This window comes from Lutra lutra, chromosome 14, assembly GCF_902655055.1.
Source record: "Lutra lutra chromosome 14, mLutLut1.2, whole genome shotgun sequence".
NCBI lineage: Eukaryota > Metazoa > Chordata > Mammalia > Carnivora > Mustelidae > Lutra > Lutra lutra.
In genome coordinates, this window is record NC_062291.1 from 1234906 (window position 1) to 1249587 (window position 14682).

Below are 14682 nucleotides of genomic sequence, written 5' to 3' on the forward strand. Positions count from 1 at the left end.
GTGGTAACATCACGCAAAACTCTCCTAAGAGACCACCACTGGGTATCCAGAGGGGGATACCACCGCCTCTGAAGATAACACCGTACCGGTGTTGCGGCAGCTGCAGAAACACACATTTCCATCCCCACAGAGAGCTCTCCTGTTGCCCTTGGGTAGGCACACACTCATCCTTCCTGGTAACCACTACTGTGTTCTCTATGTCTGTGATCTTGTCATTTCAGCAGTGTCCTTAAATGGAGTCATGCGTCGCATCATCTTTTGAGACTGACCGTTTCTCTGGGGATCCCTCCAGGTTACGGCATGTACCGTCAGTTCATGCCTTTTTCCTGCTCAGCAGGATTCCTTGGTTTGAGCATATGAGACTTTGTTCACCTGTTGAAATGCATCTGGGTTGATTCCAGTTTGGGGCTCTTGTGACTAACACTACTATAAATGTTGGTGTACAGGGTTTTGTGTGAACATAAATCTTAATTTTTCTGGGATAAATGCCTAGGAGGACAATTGCTGAGTCATATGGTAGTTGCGTGTTAAGTTTTTTAAGAAACTGAACTAATTTCCAAAAGTGTGTTCCACCGGCAGTGTGTGGGTGATAGGATTTCTGAGCATCCTCGCCCTCATTTGCTGTTGCCACTATTTTTGATTTGAGCCATTCTGGGAGTTGTATAGTGATGCCTCATTATGGTTTTGATCCACATTTGCCTGATTATTGGTTAATGGTGTTAGAAATACTTTCACATGCTTACTTGCCATTTGCCTTTGTTTTTCTGCGAATCTCTTTCCATGTAGAAACCGTTTTCCAGTTGGATTGTTTGAGTTTATCCTGTGGAGTTTTGAGAGGTTTTTTTGTTTGTTTGTTTCTGTTTTTAAGTATACAATCTAAATGCTAGTCCTTTGTTGGATATATATTTTTTGGTCTTTCCTTCCACTCTGTAGCTTATCTTTTCATTCTCCTAACAAAATTTTCTTAAAAAAAAAAAAAAAGAAGGATTTATTTGAGAGAGAGAGAGAGAGAGAGAGAGTGTGTGTGTGTGTGTGTGTGTACACAAGCAGGAGGTACAGAGGGAGAGGGAGAGAGAATCTTAAACAGACCTTGGGCCAAGCACAGAGCCTGACGTGGGGCTTGATCCCATGACCCCAAGATCATGGCCTGAGCCAAAACTAAGAGATGCCAAGTTGACTGTGCCACCAGATGCCCCCAAAATTCTCCACAAAGCAAAAGTTTTCAATTTTGACAAAGTCCAATTTATATGTTTTTCTTTCTCTGGCTTGTTATTTGGAGTCAAGCCTAAGAACTCTTTGCTTTTCCATAACTAAAGATTTCCCCCCAAATGTTATAGTATAATGTTTTGCCTTTAAGTCTGTGACCTATATTGATTTAATTTTGCATAAGGTATGAGACTCAAGTCATAGTGTCATTTTCTTCCCTTTATGGATATCCGGTTGCTTCCTCTCCATTTGTTGAGAAGGCTAAGTTTCTGGCATGGAATTATTTTGCAGGTTTTTTTTTTTTTTGAAGATTTCATTTATTTATTTGAGAGAGATCACAAACAGCGGGGAAGGGTAGAGGAAAACACAGGAATCCCAACACAGGCCTCGATCCAAGGACCCTGGGATCATGACCTGAGCCAAAGGCAGACACTTAACCAACTGAACCACCCAGGCGCCCCTGTTTTTGCAGTTTTAAATTCTGTTGATGACTTAGTGTAGGTCTGATTCTGGGTTCTCTGTTCTGCTGCATTCGTCTGTGTGTCTCCAAGTGTTGATACCATACAGACATCATTACTGCAGCTGCATAATGAGGCTCAGATCAGGTGAAGTGATTCCTTAGCTATTCGAGTTCTTTTGTGTTTCCATATAAACTGTAGTATAAGCTTGTCTATGCCACAAGCCTTGCCAGAATGATGATAAAAACTTCATAAACGTGTCAGTTTGGGGAGAATTGACATCTTTACTGTGTCTAGTCTTCTAATCCTGGAACACAGTATATCTCTCCTTTTTTTTTTTTTTTTTTTTTTTTTTTATTTGACAGAGAGAGATCACAAGTAGACAGAGAAGCAGGCACAGAGAGAGAGGGAAGCAGGCTCCCTGCTAAGCAGAGAGCCCGATGCGGGACTCGATCCCAGGACCCTGAGATCATGACCTGAGCCGAAGGCAGCGGCTTAACCCACTGAGCCACCCAGGCGCCCTATCTCTCCTTTATTTAGATTTTGTTTTTGTTGTTTTTTCCGCTCAGCGTTGTATACTTACTAGCACTGAAGTCCTTCACGTGTTTTGTTAGACTGACACCTAAGCAAATGTTTTTTTTTTTAAGATTTTATTTAAGAGGGACGCCTGGGTGGCTCAGTTGGTTAAGTGGCTGCCTTCGGCTTGGGTCATGATCCCAGGGTCCTGGGATCAAGTCCCACATCGGGCTCCTTGCTCGGCAGGGAGCCTGCTTCTCCCTCTGCCTGCCTCTCTGTCTGCCTGTGCTCACTCGTTCTCTCTCCCTCTGTCTCTGACAAATAAATAAATAAAATCTTTAAAAAAAAAGATTTTATTTAAGAGAGAGAGAGCAGGAGTGCTCCCACAAGCAGGGGGCGGTAGCAAAAGGAGAGGGAGAAGCAGGCTCCCAGCTAGGCAGAGAGCTCTACACAGGACTAGATCCCCGGGTCCCAGGACCATGATCCAATCCTAAAGCAGAGGCTTCACTGACTGAATCGGTGCCACCTAAGTGTATTTTCTGAGTGATTGTGAGTGGCATTATATTTTTAATTTTGATGCCCACATGTTTGTTGTTAGTATTAGAAATACAGTTGATTTTTATATTCTGTAATCTTGTAGGAGATTTTTGGTTTTGTTTTGTTTTTTGAGATTCCCTGAACTTTCTTGTATACAATCCTATCACCTACCAATATAAACAGTTTTATTTCTTCCTTTTTGATCTGTGTGCCTTTGTTTCCCTTTTATGTCTTATTGCACTAGCTGGAACTTACTGTGCGGTATTAAAACACAGTGGTGAGAACTGGCGTTCTTGCGGTGTTCCTGATCTTGGGGGGAGTCTCATCACTAAGGATAAGGTTAGCTGTAAGAATTTTTAAATGCCCTTTATCAAGTTGAGGAAGTTCCTCTCTGTTCTTTTTTTTACCCCCTAAGGAGTTTTATCACAGGCACGTGTTGACTCTTGTGAAATGCTTTTTCTGCACCAATCTGACTTCCCTTTTTTAGCCTATTAATATTGATTTTGAAATATTGAACTGGCCTTTCACCTCTGAAATAAAGCCCACTTGGTCATAGTGTATAATTGTATTTATAAATATAAATATTAGTGAATTCTGTTTGTTAGTATTTTATTAAGTACTCAGAGATATTGTTCTATAGTCTGTTTTGTTTCAATACTGTCATCTGGTTTTTGGTGTCAGTGTAATAATAAATATAAATATATATAAATGAAATTTTGAATATTTTTATGCTATGTAATATGCATATATGTAATATGTTACATAACTTAATATGTACTTAACACATACTTATATTAACATATTACTTGTATATAGCAGGTGAAACATCTTTAATATGTCAAATATATAATGTTAAAATTTTTAAATAAACAAAAACATATAGTAAGTTAGGTAATAATAAATACCAACTTCCTAAAATGACTTGGGAAGGGTTCCCCCTTTTGTTTTCTCAAAGAGGTTATATAGAATTGTGTTCTTTTTAAAATATTTGATATAATTCTCTAGTGAAACCATCTCAGCCTGAATATATTTTGCGAATTTTAAAACTAACAATTCAATTTTATTAATCACTGTAGGGCTCTTTAAATTTTGTCTGTTTTATGTTGAGTGAGCTGTGGTACTTTGTGTTTTCAAAGAATTGACCTGTCTTATCTAAGTTGTTAAGCTAATGTGTATGGAATTGTTCATGTTACCCCTTGGTTATTTTTTTGATGTCTGCAGGGTCTGCAGTGATTGCTGTTTACTTCCTGAAATCAACTGTTTGTGTCTTCTTTCCTTTACTTTGTCAGTCTTAGTTGTATAAATGGATTAAAGGTAGTCCTCTATATTAGCCCCTATTTTGTTTTCTTCTTCACAGCAAACTAGGACATTAGTTCAAAGTCTACCAGCACTACACTAAAATTCTTACACCCTAGGTTGCTTAAAATACAGCCCAAATAAGTATATTTTTAGCCATTTAGAGACTTCCTGCTTTGCATACCCTGTGAAATTAACACTCACCATCTGCTAACCTTTGATAAACAAACTCAGGGGCTATTAAAGACCTCAAGCCGCTGGCTGCCCACCAGACTGCTGGGTGACATCATGTGGACACATAAAGCCTCTCTCCAGACCCTTCTCCCTCAGAAGTCCCCTGCCATTGTCCCCTTCTGGGCACCTTGTCTGGAAGCTCTCCTGCCGTGAGGGATGTCCCCTTGAGTGCAGCCTGTCAGAGTGCTGCCCAAAGGAAGTGGATTGTGCCATCTCCCAGTCATGTCTTTTTCCTGGATCGGCCCCTAATTCCTTGAACTCATAACAGTTTTGCCAGAAATTTATCAGTTTTATTGATCTTCTCAAGGAGCCAGCTTCTGTCTCATGGATTTTCTCTTTTGTTCTTCTATTTTCAGTTTCATTGATTTCTGCCCCTTTTTATTTCCTTCCTTCTGCTTGCTTTAAGTTTATCGTACTCTTCTTTTTCTAGGTTCTTGAGGTAGGAATGTAGATAATTGACTGACACTTTTTTCCTAATGTATGCATTTAGCATTCTAAAGTTTTGCTTTAGTTGTATCCCACAAATTTTGATAGGTTGTAATTTCTTTTCCACTCAGCCCAATGTATTTGTTTGCTTTCCCAGGAGACTTCCTTAAATCAAAGATTATTTAGGGGCCCCTGGGTGGCTCTGTCAGTTAAGCTTCTGCCTTTGGCTCTGGTCGAAATCCCTGGATCGAGCCCCACATCAGTCTCCCTGCTCAGCGAGGAGTCTGCTTCTCTGTCCCCGACAGCCCCCCGCCAACTCATGCTCTCTATCTTGCTCTGCTCTCCCTTGCTCTCAAATAAAATCTTTAAAAAAAAAAAAAAAAAAAAAAGGAGAAATCATAGATTGTTTAGAAATATGTTGGTTAGTATCCAAGTATTTGGAGATTTTCCTGTTGTCTTCATGTTACTGATTTCTACTTTGATTACATTGTAGTTATGAGAACACATTCTTGTGTGATTTCCATTCTTTTAAATTTGTTGGGGTTTGTTTTGTGGCCCAAGATACAGTCTAACTTGATAATATGTCTCATGGGTCCCGGGAAAGAGTGTGTTCTGCTCTTGTTGGTGAAGTATTCTGTAAAAGTCAGCTAGATCGCATTGGTTTGCTATGATTTTTTCCTTCTGTATCCTTGCTGATTTTTTCCTAGTTCTCTCAGTTGTAGAGAGAAGGGTATTGAGGTCTCCAACCGTAATTGTGGATTTGCCTGTTTCTCCTTTTATTTAGTTCTGCCAGTTTTTGCTTGACATACACTTTATATAGCTCTATTTTATTAGTTTCAGGTGTGGATTCTTGTCTTGCTGGTGGATTTATTCCTTTATCATTATATTATAACCCTTTTGGTCTCAGGCAATCTTCCTTGCTATGAAGTCTGTTTTATCTGATAATAATAATGCTTTCCTTTGACTCATGTTTGCATGATACAGCTTTTTCCATCCTTTGATTTTCAGCCTGCCTGTGTCATTCTAATCAAAGTGAGTTTCCTATTGACAGCATATAGTCATGTCATGTTTTTTCATCTAATCTGCCAGTTTTCGTCTTTTAATTGGGATATTTATAGTTTCCATTTATTGTAATTATTGGTATATTAGGACTTATTTTTACCAGTTTTTAATCTGCCTTGTTTTTCATTTCTTTTTCCAGTGTTCCTGCGGTTTATGTGAACATTTTTAAGAATTCTATTCACTTTATTTATATTTTTGAGTATATCTCTTTGTATAGGTTTTTAAAGGGTTGTTCTGTGTATTAAACATTATAAATATATTTCACAGTCTACTGCTGTCATCATTTTCTCCGTTTGAGGGACATATAAAAACCTTACCTTCTTTTACATCTCTTTACTGTGTCCCACCTTTGATATAATTATCTTAAATGTTTCCTCTCCTCATATTTAGAATCACATAACTGTTATTCTTTTTGTTTAAACAGCTAGATCTAATTTAGAAAGCACAATAGGAGAAGAAAAGTCTATTGTATTTATCCTTTTTTTTTTTTTAAAGTTTTTATTTAAGTAATCTCTATACCCAACATGGGACTCAAACTCATGACCCGGAGATCAAGAGTTACCTGCTCTTCTGACTGAGCCAGTCAGGCGCCCTTACTTAGATGTGTTTTTGTTTGCCGAGTTCTTCCTTCCTTCCTGACATTCTAGGCTCCTTTTATCATTCACTTTCTGTTCAGAGAACTTCTTTACCTCTTTTAAACATGCTTTTAGGATTGGTCTGTTATGGACAAATTCTGCTAGAGTCCCCCCCACCCCACCCTGCCCCCAAGAATGTCTTGATTCTTGATTCTCCCTTCATTCCAGACGGTCATTTTCACTAGATACAAGATTCTGGACAGAGAGTTCTCTGTCACCCCTTGAAAAATGTGCCGCTTTCTTCTGGCCTCTGTGGTTTTTTGATGAAAAATCTGCTGTCACTTGAGTTATTTTTTTTCCTCCATAGGCAAGCCATCATTTTCTCTGGCCTGTCATTTTCTCTGGCTGCTTTCAAGAACTTTTCTTTGTCTTTAGTTTTCAGAAGTTGAGTTATGATGTATGTTGGCATAGATTTATTTGGATTTGTCCTCAGCTTTTTGAATCTGGATTCCTGTCTGTTGCCAGATTTAGAAAGTTTTCAGCCATTGTTTCTTCGAGTACTTTTGCAACCTTATTCTCTTTTCCCTCTTCTTTCCTGACTCCAGTGACACAAATATTAGAGCTTTTTTTTTTTTTAGTAGGATCAAGGGTTCCTGAGGCTCTATGCATACATTTTCAGTCTGTTTTCTCTTAGTTGTTTAGATTGGATACTTTCTGTCATTTTGTCATGTAGTTCACAGATTGTTTCCACTGTCCCTTCCATTTTGCTGTATTTTTCAGTTCTAAAAACACCATTTGGTTCTTTATATCTGTTATTTCTTTGATAAGATTTTCTCTTTGCCAAAGGTTTGTTTTTCATTTGTTTCAAGCATGTTTGTATTGTTGAAATATTTTTATATTTAAAACTCTTGTAAAAGATTTTAAGTTGCTTTAAAATTTTTGTCATCCATTTCTTTTTTCTTTAAGATTTTATTTATTTATTTGTCAGAGAGAGAGAGAGAGAGAGAGAGAAAGCACACAAGCAGGGGGAGCAGCAGGCAGAGGGAGAAGCAGGCTCCCTGCTGAGTGAGGAGCTGGTTGTGGGACTTGATCCCAGGACTCTGGGATCATGACCTGAGCTGAAGGCAGACACTTAACCTACTGTGCCACCCAAGTGTCCCTTGTCATGCATTTCTGATATTTCTGTCATTTGGGCATTGGAATCTGTTATCTTTTTTTCTTTCAGTTTGAGACCTTCCTGGTTCTCAGTATGTTGAGTGATTTTTCCTTGAAGCCTGGACGTTTTTTATATTATGTTATGAGACTTGAGATCTTTATTTAAATTGTTTATTTAACTGGTTTCCACTCTTGGGCACAACCTTGTTACTGCCAGGTGAAGGTAGAAGTGCATAGTCCGGGCTGGGCTTCCGTTGACCTGTGGGTGGAGGGAGTGCTCCTTGTTACTGCTCGGTGGGGCCGAGACCGCCCATGTTCCACATCTCCCACACCAACATCCACCAGCACCACCACCACCACCACGGGGGCTTGGGGTCTCTGCTGACACTGTGGGGAGGGCTGGGGGCGGCTCATGACCAGCTACCGGGAATGAGAGTCTTGGCTCTGTGCTGCTACACCACCCTGCTATAATGAGGTTCTCCGGCCTCACTGGGGGACGTCTAGGCCCCCCACTCAGCCTTTGCTGGCATGGGTCAGGGTGGGGTCCCAGATTTTCCTGTGCTGCTTGGCTGCAGTAGAGCCGTTGATGTGTAAAAGTTTTTTCCTTGCTAGGCTGCCCTCACCTGGCTCTACGGCTACACAGAGCAGCTTTGGGGCGGGAGGTGGGTGGGGTGGGGCTTTTTAAAATCTTCACCCATTGCCATTTGCAGATTGCCAGCTTGTTCAGCTCCAGGTCTAGGGTATGTGAGGCGAAAGGAAAACCTGAAGAACTCACCCGTGTCCTTTCTCAGGCCCCAAGGTCCCTGGCCAGTCTGCCTTCTTTGCTATACTTTCAAAGTCTCCTTATGTTGCCTTTATATATACTGTTTAGTGTCTTAGGTTGTACTGAGTGGGAAGAAGTACTTCCATCTCAGCTTCTGGAAGCAGAGGTATACCTTGGCCTTGAGTATAATTTTTGTACATTGCATTCTACATTAGAGAGTTTTTGGTTTTGTGCTCCTCCTCTCAACACTGTGATTATCTCACTGCCTTATTAGGCTAAGGAACCTAATTTCCTTTGGGATAAGGAACCTAATTTCCTTATAGGGAATTTTTCCATTCTTCCTGATTGCCTTTATAGTCTTAGTTTTTCCATTTCACTATGATGATGATGTGTTTAGATGTGAAGTTATTCTTATTTATCCTTCTCATGGGTCACAGTTATTTTGGATCTGATAGTCCCTTTAATTTTAATTCTGTTGAAATTCTGAGGCATGATTTCTTTTAATGTTGGCTCTATACCGCATTCCCTATTTTCCCGTTCCCAAACACCAATTAGAACTGTATTGGACCTTTTCCTTTAATCCTCCATTTAAATCCACACAGTTTCCTCTCCTCTTACCTCTGTTCCGCCTTCTGGTAATTATCTTCAGTCCCTATTCCACTTAAATTTTCTCATTTTTGCTGATTTCTTTTTTTTTAAACCCATCCATTCACTATTCAATTTTAAAGACTGCAATTTTTATCTCTGGACACATTCTAGAAATCTACCTATTTTTTCATATTATTTTATTCTTATAAATTCGGTTCCTTTTTCATGGTATTTGTCATCTTGGGTAGGCATTTGACCCATGAATGACACAGGCTTGAACTGTACATGTCCACTTTACATGAATTTTTTTACAGTACAGCAATGTAAATGTGTTTTCTCTTCATTATGATTTTCTTAGTAACATTTTTTTAGCTTGCTTTAATGTGAGAATATAGTATATAATATATAACATAGAAAATATGTATTACTCTACTTATGTTATCAGTCTAGAGTGGACTATTAGTCAAGAGTGGACTGTTAGTAGTGAAGTATTTGGGGAGTCAAAGTTGTATGTGGGTTTTTCAGCTGCACAACATGGGATGGAGGAGGGGAGTAGTGTCAGTGCCCCTAACCCCTATGTTGTTCAAGGATCAACTGTACTTTTTTAGGTTTTTGTTTTTGTTTTAAATCAAATTCTTGGAAGTGTAATCTACCTGCAGGTGGTGGGCTTGTGATGGATTGTTTCCTTCAGTGTCTTGTAATTTTAGATTGTGAGCTCATCTTCAAGGAGCTGTAAATGTGAGAACCCTAATTCTTGGGTTGAGCACATGTCCTTCCAAAGTAATTCTTCCAGGCATCCTAGTCATGTTACTTTCATTCTTATTGTTGCTCAGTTCTTGATTTGGAGGTTCATTGTGCACATGTTTATGTAAATTTGAATTTCAAAGCCACCTGTCTTACCAGCCCATGATTAGTCTTCAAAGGGAAATGTTTTTCCCATTCGTTAAAGAGGCCAGGCAGAGTGAAAGAAGTCTCCTCATCTCCCTGAGCTAGTGAATAGATGTTTTTCCTCCAGCCTACCTTTCACTTCAGACCTAACCTTGAGAAGAACTCAGAGTTAGCTCTCTACTCCCTCCTTCACATGGGCACAAGCTCTTATGCTCTGTCCCATACACATTTTACACTCAATACTGATACATCTGGTCCCCTATTGCTTTTTTTCTGTTTCTTCTCTCCTAAGCATCTAGAATTTTCCTTTCTTTTCTAAAAGCTCAGCTATGCTTTTTTTTTAATGTGTATTTTATCCAGCATTTCTAGATGTTTGACCCAAAAGGGTTTTCAAACAAAAAGATTTTCTACTAAAGTATGAATACTTACCTGTTTGAGCTACAAGATATAGAGTATGAAGAGTTTTTTGGAGGGGCCCCTGGGTAGCTCAGTTGGTTAAGCATCTGACTCTTGGTTTCAGGTAGGGTCATGATCTCAGGGTCATGAGATCAACCCCCGCATCAGGCTCTACACTCAGCGGCTGAGTCTGCTTGAGATTCTCTCCCTCTCTGCCCCTCCCCCTGCTCTCTCAAATAAATAAACAAATCTTTTAAAAAGTTTGTTGGAGGAATTTTTAACATATGGAAACTACACGTCTTCCTTGTCTTTTGCCCAGCAAGGTGCAGTTCAGTGGATATGTTACTCTTTTGTCTGTTAGAGCTTTGGTACAATCTAGATAACAGTTACCATAATAAAGTGCATTTAAGCCAAACTTCCAAAGCAGAAAATAACAGTGGAACAAGAATCAAGCCAAAGTCCGTGTCTAGATATGTGAGTTTTCTTCCAAGAGCACATAGATTTGTGACGCTCATCTTTCTGTATACATACGAAACACAAGAAATATTTCCATTTGCATAAAGAAATTCTTTTCATTCTCAGTATTTGCTGCTCACTACATGTTGGCAGCGTCTTTATTTGGCTTCACCTTTTTCTGTTGGCAACTTCTATGGTTGACTCTTGAGCAACAAAGGGGTTAAGGGCACCAAACCTCTGCATAGTTGAAAACCTGCATATAAATTCTGACTCCCCAAAAACTTAACTCTTAATATTCTACTATTGTCTGGAGCCGTACTGATAACATAAACCATCACTTAACACATATTTCCAATGTATTATATAACATATTTTTACAATAAAACACGCTAGAGAAAAGAAAATGCTATTAAGAAAATCACGAGGAGGTAGGCACCTGGGTGGCTCAGTCGGTTAAGCGTCCTATTCTCGGTTGCACCTCAGGTCATGATCTTGTGATTGTGGGACTGAGCCCTGAGCAGGGCTCTACATGCATGTGGAGTCTGCTTCACATTCTTTCTCCCTCCCGTCTGTTCCTCCCTGCTTTTGCTCGCTCTCTCTCTCTCTCAAATAAATAAATAAAATCCTTAACGTCACAAGGCAGGGGCATATGGGAGGCTCAGTCAGTTAAGTGTACAACTCTTGGTTTTGGCTCAGGTATGAGCTCAGGGTCATGAGATCGAGCCCCCCATTGAGCTTCACACTCAGCGCAGATTCTGCTTGAGATTCTGTCTTTCCCTCTCCCTCTGCCCCTTCTTGTGAGCGCGCTCTCTCTCTCTCTCTCAAATAAATAAATAAATCTTTTTTTAAAAAAGAAAGAAAATTACAAGGAAGAGAAAATATAGGTACAGTACTGTCCTGTAAAAAAATTCTAATGTATATGGAACCACGTAGTCATTCAAGGGCAACTTTACAATGTATTGGGCTTTATATTTTAAATAGAAGAAGATATCGAACAAGACTGAGAAATTCCAGGATTTCCATTTTAACCTGGCAATCTTAACCTTTGATTTCTTGGGTTATAAAAGCTGTTCAGTGAACATGATTAGATTTGGCATGTTTTGTTTCATGTGCCTGTGTAGTAAAATTACATAAGATTTGCCACTCGCCCCATTTTTAAGTCTACAGTTCATTTGTATTAAGGACATGCACATTGTTGACAACCATTGCCAAAATCTATCTCCAGAACTTTCCCATCTTTCCACACTGACACTCATGTCCATTAAACAATACCTCCTCATTCCCTGCCTTCCCCAGGCACTGGCAGCCGCGATTCTACTTTCTGTCCCCAAATCTGATCTAGGTACATTATATAAATGGAATCATACAGTGTTTCTCCTTTTGTGACTGGAATGTTTCCCTTAGCTAATGTCTTTGAGGGTCAACCTTGTTGTGACATGTGTCAGAATTTCCTCATTTTCAAGGCTGAGTAACATTCTAGTGTATGTTTATGCCATATTTTGTCTATCCATTTATCTATAAATGGGTTGCTTCTTTTTGGCTGCTGTGATCATGAATGTGGCATGCTTTAAAATCATGTGGTAAGAAGCATAAAACTTGTTATGGTTAAATGCTGACAATTCTGATATCCTTGTCCTGTAGGTTTTTTGCCTGTAACCATGGGAAATCATGAGAGGTTAAATAGGCCCCGTCTCTGAGTGACAATGAATGTAGTTCTGAAGAAACAGGCTAGGCTGAATGTCAGCAAAGAAATAGGCCATTTGGACTTACGTCAGGGAGAGAGGAGCCAGGGCCAGGAGAGCTTGGTCTCGGTTTGGAAAAGGTGTGTGGAGGTAACACTTTCACAGGTGCAAACCAGGGAACCAGGGACAGACCAGGGCCTTCAGGGCCACAGAATGAGTCAGTCCAGCATCGGGGTGTGGGGGCCATGGGGGTGCTCTTGATGGTGGGGTTCTGATCAAGGTGTGAGGGGTGGGGGAGGGAGTGGGTCCTCTGCAGCTCCTGGTCTCAGCAGAACTAAAGTTCTTTGCTAACAGAAGAAGCAAAATTAATCATTTAGGCCACGTGGGGCTACTGACGCTACATCATGCTAATTTAATTAAAATTTTACTGGAGAGTCTTTGTTTCCATTATATGGAAAATAATATTCCAAATTAAATATATTACTCTGTGTAAAGAAGAAAGGAAGAATTCTTTCTATACTGAATGAGACAAATTTCCCACTTCGAATACTGACCCAAACTTGGCTTAAGCTGTCCTTCCCACAAGTTACAGATAAGGGAATAGAAGTGAGACCACAAAAAATCTTCAGGGATGGGGGAAACATACCTGTTTTTAAAAAGAAGAAGGGAGTGGATTTCTCAAAGCCTAGATTTTCCCAGGGTTTTTCTTTTATACAGAAAACTCTTGAAATTTCTAGACTATTTTTGTCACTGCTTATACATATTTCTTTGAATAGTGACTAGCAAAGGGACAGATTTTATTCACTACAAGAATAGTCTTCAAACTTCCCATATCAAAGGAAATTTTCCCAAGAGTGGAGTTCAGAAAACCCCTGAGAGTTGGCATATGTGCCCCATACCAAAAAGGTGAAAAGATGAGTTGACAGGTTTTTTTGTTGTTTTCACAGAATAGTTGCCTCTTTTTTCTGTTATATTAACAAGTAAGATTTTGCTAACTTTTTTTGATCATAGTCTAAGGATACATTTGTAGCACATGTTTTAAAGTTATTTTTCATGATCTCTTTTTGTTTTTCAGATTTTTTGTTTAAGTTCTTGGTTATTGGAAATGCAGGAACTGGCAAGTCTTGTTTGCTTCATCAGTTTATAGAAAAAAAATGTAAGTGACATCAGATGCTCCGTGTTTCGTGCATGTCTTCCCCTGAGAGTGCTCTCTTGCTCAAATTTGTTTATAGCAAAACTTCTGAACATTATTTCAAGAAAAAAGTTATAGTTTAAAAGTATGTTAAAATCATATTAAAAGTTTATATTAAGCTTCTAGCAGTATGACTGAGTTTTTTATTAAGTTATTTCTGTTTTATGGTGGTTCATTGTTCAATATATTATCATACTGTACACTTTCCAGATACTCTAATACATTCCAGATATCAAAATACAACATGGTGAGGCGGAAGGCCACAGAGGACTTTCCTGCCCTGACAGGGAGCCACCCAGGAAGCCCGAATAGTACATTGTAGATAAGAGTCCTCTTGGGTCCTTGGTGGCCTTGTACTGTAGTGAAGGTGGTTATTGTCATCAGTTCTGTTTTGTAGGTTTAGGAAACAGGTTTAGAGCAGTTGGGTGTGTGCCCTTGGGAACGTACCCTAGAGTTGGTTAGACTCAAGTCTAGGTCTTTTGACCACAGACCTGTCTTTTTGCCATTGACTTACACTGTTTTGGTAAGGGAAGTTGAATATTTTATTCCAAGGTAGTATCAAAGACTTGTAAGTTGAAAGACCCTTAAAATGAACAGTGCTTTTACAATCATGGGAAGAATTGTGGAGGATGACCTATTTCACAGCAATCGGGTGAAGACACAAAAAATAATTAATTTCATGTACTGCATGTGCACCTAAGTGGTGGTGGGTCACATGGGGAAACAGACAGCAGAGGGAGTCCTTGGCAAGGAGCTTTGAAAAATACTATAGGAACGTATTCTGCTACTTCTGTGTTCATTGTCCAAGAGCTTGTTGGACCTCTGTCTCGTGACATGGAGCCCGCACGGGCTAGTCACAGAGCCAATCCTCAGTGAATGTAACAAGTATTTCCTCATTGGGTGGTCCAGGTCTCTTCACAGGGTGCCAAGACTGCACTGTAGCATCTCAGAAAAAAGTGCCCCGAGGACATTGGGCGCAGAACCCACCTGCCTATCTTTGTGTCTACTCCCTGTGGCGAGCTCTCCCTTGACAGTCCACCCCTAACTCCTCACCATGGCGACATGTGTGTTGGGTTAGTCTGCATGGTCTATGCATGATGGGAAGGTCTCCACTTGATTGGTCCTGTGGCCGTACTGTAATCAGGACGCCCTTGGACTTTAGCCATCACCTTCTGATGCTTTTACTCAGAGGTTTCTCGTTAGCTTGAATTCTAGAATGTCCACACTAGTTCCCCATCCTCTGGGACAGGCT

The 14682-nt window shown here is 39.8% G+C and overlaps 1 protein-coding gene across 3 annotated transcripts in view; it reads left to right on the plus strand.

Moving 5' to 3' along the window:
- The window catches only part of RAB4A (RAB4A, member RAS oncogene family), a 47304-nt gene that overhangs the window by 14110 nt on the left and 18512 nt on the right, over positions 1–14682 (plus strand). For all 3 annotated transcript variants that reach the window (XM_047702455.1, XM_047702458.1, XM_047702454.1), the window contains exon 2: positions 13314–13394. In XM_047702455.1, coding sequence (XP_047558411.1) covers positions 13314–13394 — 81 coding nt within the window. The remainder of the gene's footprint in view (positions 1–13313; positions 13395–14682) is intronic.